General features: G+C 38.2%; 1 protein-coding gene across 5 annotated transcripts in view; it reads left to right on the top strand.

Moving 5' to 3' along the window:
• The first annotated feature begins 588 nt into the window (after positions 1–588).
• Positions 589–4056, top strand: part of LOC115417894 (fizzy-related protein homolog) — a 6332-nt gene continuing 2864 nt past the window's right edge. Inside the window, exons 1-11 of one of the 5 annotated variants that reach the window (XM_030132104.1) lie at positions 589–786; positions 1355–1472; positions 1726–1854; positions 1949–2012; positions 2101–2228; positions 2427–2509; positions 2665–2848; positions 2949–3014; positions 3112–3214; positions 3352–3536; positions 3622–3855. In XM_030132104.1, coding sequence (XP_029987964.1) covers positions 1407–1472; positions 1726–1854; positions 1949–2012; positions 2101–2228; positions 2427–2509; positions 2665–2848; positions 2949–3014; positions 3112–3214; positions 3352–3536; positions 3622–3855 — 1242 coding nt within the window. In that variant the 5' untranslated portion in view covers positions 589–786; positions 1355–1406. Of the gene's footprint in view, positions 787–1354; positions 1514–1694; positions 1855–1948; positions 2013–2097; positions 2229–2426; positions 2510–2664; positions 2849–2948; positions 3015–3111; positions 3215–3351; positions 3537–3621; positions 3856–4056 lie in introns of those variants that run through there. The other 4 variants (XM_030132102.1, XM_030132103.1, XM_030132101.1 and 1 more) reach the window with 4 other exon arrangements.

The raw sequence follows: 4056 nt of genomic DNA, 5'->3' as shown, positions 1-4056 counted from the left end.
TTATAAATGTTCCACTGATAGAACCTGTACAGTGAATGTATTGTCATGTACAGTGTTTGAAGTAGATCTGGTAGCTCTGACACTAATTTTCCTCTGGAGTTAAACCCATTCTCTCGTAGATGTATACGATGAGGAGCTGCTGTATCAAAATAGAAGATTATCTTCCACCAGAATTTAGGGTTAGGGTATATTTCTTTTATGATTCCAAACCATTCCTCTTTTACTGTGGCTCAGCATTTTAATAACTTTTATCAGGTTTAGTCACAGAGTTTCTCATACCCAAAAAATGTTAAGCTTTTCTTTCACAAATGTGAGAACGATGGTCTGAAATTGCGTTAAAATGTACTAAAAAGTGAAATTTCTCTTGCCTGGCCAGCCAGCACCCCTAAACCTCTGATTCTAGAATCGCCCCTGTTAATGACCACAGTCTCCTACGCGGTCGATGTAATTATTTCGGTCCGAGTCTAGAGATTTTGTTGTAAGAAAAAATTAAAACTATCCATACGTGTAACGTGTACGTAGTAAAGTCCTCTACACTCCACACCTACTCCTCGAGCAACAACTGAGGCATTTCCGTGTTTTGATTTGAGAGCATTACGTCACAGGGATGACAAACGTCCCACAATGCAATGTCAAATTAACCCTCGCTAACCTGAATTACATGAAACACTGGGAGTGAATAACTTGAAATGTTTCGATTAACTTGACCTGAAATTTCAAAGAGCTGCTTTTACTAGTGTTCGTTCTTTCGGTGGTGTCTGTTAGATGCTGGCTTCTTGTTTGTAGGTAAGTTTTAGTCAGCTACTAGCTTACCTAGCAAGCCTAATGCTAAGCTAGTTATGTATACCTTACTCGCATTTATTTTATGGAATTACAAACATTATGACAAATCCCAACGTTAAAACATTTGACGAGAATTAAGGTTTTAAAAATACTTTTTGGCCAAGTCAGATTGACTTTACAATCGGTTCTCCTTTCATTTCTGACGTTAACAGTGAGATTTGGATGGTGACGATTGATCATTTAAAAGGTTAAGAATCATGAAAAGTATTCCACAGGGCAGTTTCGTTGTTCGATACAACTATAATGCCCACAACTTAAGATAAATTTATGAAAGACAAACTAGGAATAAACTGACGTGATTTCAAATCTGCATAACTATGTTATTTCCTTCATCACTGTGTAACATCATACCAGTATTGCACTTTATTTTGTAGATTCCAATCAGACATTGACAGGTTTTCTGGCAAAATCTCCAATACTGCACTATATGACACTGTTTATGTTAACTAATAGCTAAACATTAATAGTAGGCTTTGAATCAAGATGCTTGTGTTTCCCTCTTGTTTTCTAGTGTTCATTCATCCAGCCAGCATTTTGCTCTTGGATTAGCATCTCTGTCTAGGATGGATTCAGATTATGAACATCGCCTCCTCCGCCAAATCAACATTCAGAATGACAACTTGAGCCCTGTAGTGAGTTCTTTCTTCCCTTTTGTATTCATTGTCCTTTCCAAAGTCCCTTGGCATGTGTATGTATGTGTGTGTGTGTGTGTGTGTGTGTGTGTATGTGTATATATATATATATATATATATATATATATATATATATATATATATATATACACATATATATATATATACATATATATATATATATATATATATATATATATAAAAGAAGAAGACCACAATTAAGCTTTAAAATGTATACTTTTTGTTACAGAAAATGACACAGACCCTGCACAGTCAGTCACCCAATGGTTACCTTTTATCTTCATCCGGTAAGATGGGAGATAGATTCATCCCAACCAGAGCAGGAGCCAACTGGAATATCAACTTTCATAGAATCAATGTAATAACAGATTATGAAAAAAGTTATTGATGAGTTACTGTGTGTGTTGAGTTTTTAAGACCATGAACATTTGGGTTTGTTTTTCTTTTTTAAGGAAAATAAAAAATCCCCAAATCAGAACAGAAAAACTAAGGATGCCACTTCTGATAATGGCAAAGGTAAATAACTTTTGCATATATTTGGAATTCTAGTTTGGTGCTTTATAGACTATTATTTATTAGTCACATTATTTTGTACTTGTAGCAGATGGGTTGGCCTACTCTGCTTTGCTGAAGAATGAGTTGTTGGGAGCAGGAATAGAAAAGATCTTGGACCCTCAGACAGAGGATAGACGTCTACAGCCATCAACACCAGAAAAGGAGAGTCTTTTCAGTGTATGAGCTATATTGCATTTCATTCTATTTTACATATTGGTCTAACTAGTTGTCAAAAAAGACATACACTTGCTCTGATGACATGATGCTGCTCTTTAGTCCATGTCCAGTCTTTACCCCACTGTTACTCTGGTCATGTGGTTTTTTTCATGAAGCTGTTTTAGGTTATGATTGAGTGTCTCTGTATGGTCCCTGTAGTACTCACTCCATACAAAAAGGTCATCACCAGATAATGGCACCAACATCTCTCCCTATTCTCTATCGCCCGTTTCCAACAAAAGGTAGACACTCTAATGTAGCATTTTTATTTATTTTGTTGTTGATGATACAACAATTGCAGAAACTATTCTTAGATTGAAGTATGAACACTTTCAGTTATCTTGCATATTTCTACTTTATACCTGGGCTTCATGAAATCTGACTTTTCTTGTTGTAGTCAGAAACTACTGCGTTCACCAAGGAAGCCAAGTCGCAAAATATCCAAGATTCCTTTTAAAGTCCTGGATGCTCCTGAGCTGCAGGATGACTTTTATCTCAATTTGGTTGACTGGTCATCCCTCAATGTGCTCAGTGTTGGCCTGGGCACATGTGTTTACCTGTGGAGTGCCTGTACAAGTCAGGTACTGAGCTGTATATGGACATTATGTTAGAATTTCTAATTCTGAACTGTTTGATTTGTTATGCTGTCGTAAATTACATGCTGAATTGTCTGTTCATCAGGTAACAAGACTCTGTGATTTGTCTGTGGAGGGAGACTCGGTCACATCAGTTGGATGGTCTGAAAGAGTAAGCATGCATCATGATTTACTGCCTTCAGAAAACTGAAAAGTGGATATTCAGTTGGATTTTTGTTGTCAATAAGAGGATTTTGTCATGTGTTTAGGGTAACTTGGTGGCAGTGGGGACTCACAAAGGCTACATTCAGATCTGGGATGCTGGTGCTGGGAAGAAACTCTTTGCCCTAGAAGGACACACAGCCAGAGTTGGTGAGAACAAATCACAACTGGAATAAATGAACAGACACTAATGAACTGAATTTATGCCTAAATGTACACCTAATAGAATCTATGCATTTTAGTTCACTTTTACCAAGCCTGAATTCAATTGTGCTTAAATTCCACAGGAGCTCTGGCTTGGAATGCAGACCAGTTGTCCTCTGGAAGCCGTGATCGTCTGATTCTTCAAAGAGATGTGCGGACACCTCCCCTGCAGTCAGAGAGACGGTTACAGGGACACAGACAGGAAGTATGTGGCTTGAAATGGAGCACTGACCATCAGCTGCTTGCTTCTGGTGGCAACGACAACAAGGTAAACTTGGAGTCATGAAACCTGTGTCAGTCTCACTTCATTCACTTATTGGGTTCATTGATAAGGTTGTTATATTTGGTCTCAGTTACTTGTTTGGAATTACTCATCGCTGAGCCCAGTGCAGACGTACATGGATCACCTGGCTGCAGTAAAAGCCATTGCCTGGTCCCCACACCAGCATGGCCTGCTGGCATCTGGGGGCGGCACTGCTGATCGCTGTATTCGATTTTGGAACACCCTGACCTCACAGCCACTGCAATGTATGGACACAGGCTCACAAGTCTGCAATCTGGCCTGGTCCAAGCATGCTAATGAGCTGGTACGTGTTTATACATGCACACAGTATACTTGACTGATGTACTACAAAAAAATGAGATGAGATTGTTTTGATCATAGATTTGTCGGAATGGTCAAAAAAGGTTATTGTGACACATATTTTTGTATGTGTTGATACTGAAATATGTCCTGATAGAACTCATCAACAAATTTTTTCTTTGTAGTTTAAAGGCTGATTTTTATG

Source organism: Sphaeramia orbicularis, chromosome 4 (assembly GCF_902148855.1).
Source record: "Sphaeramia orbicularis chromosome 4, fSphaOr1.1, whole genome shotgun sequence".
In the NCBI taxonomy this organism is placed as follows: domain Eukaryota; kingdom Metazoa; phylum Chordata; class Actinopteri; order Kurtiformes; family Apogonidae; genus Sphaeramia; species Sphaeramia orbicularis.
This window is presented reverse-complemented; position numbering and strand designations above follow the sequence as displayed.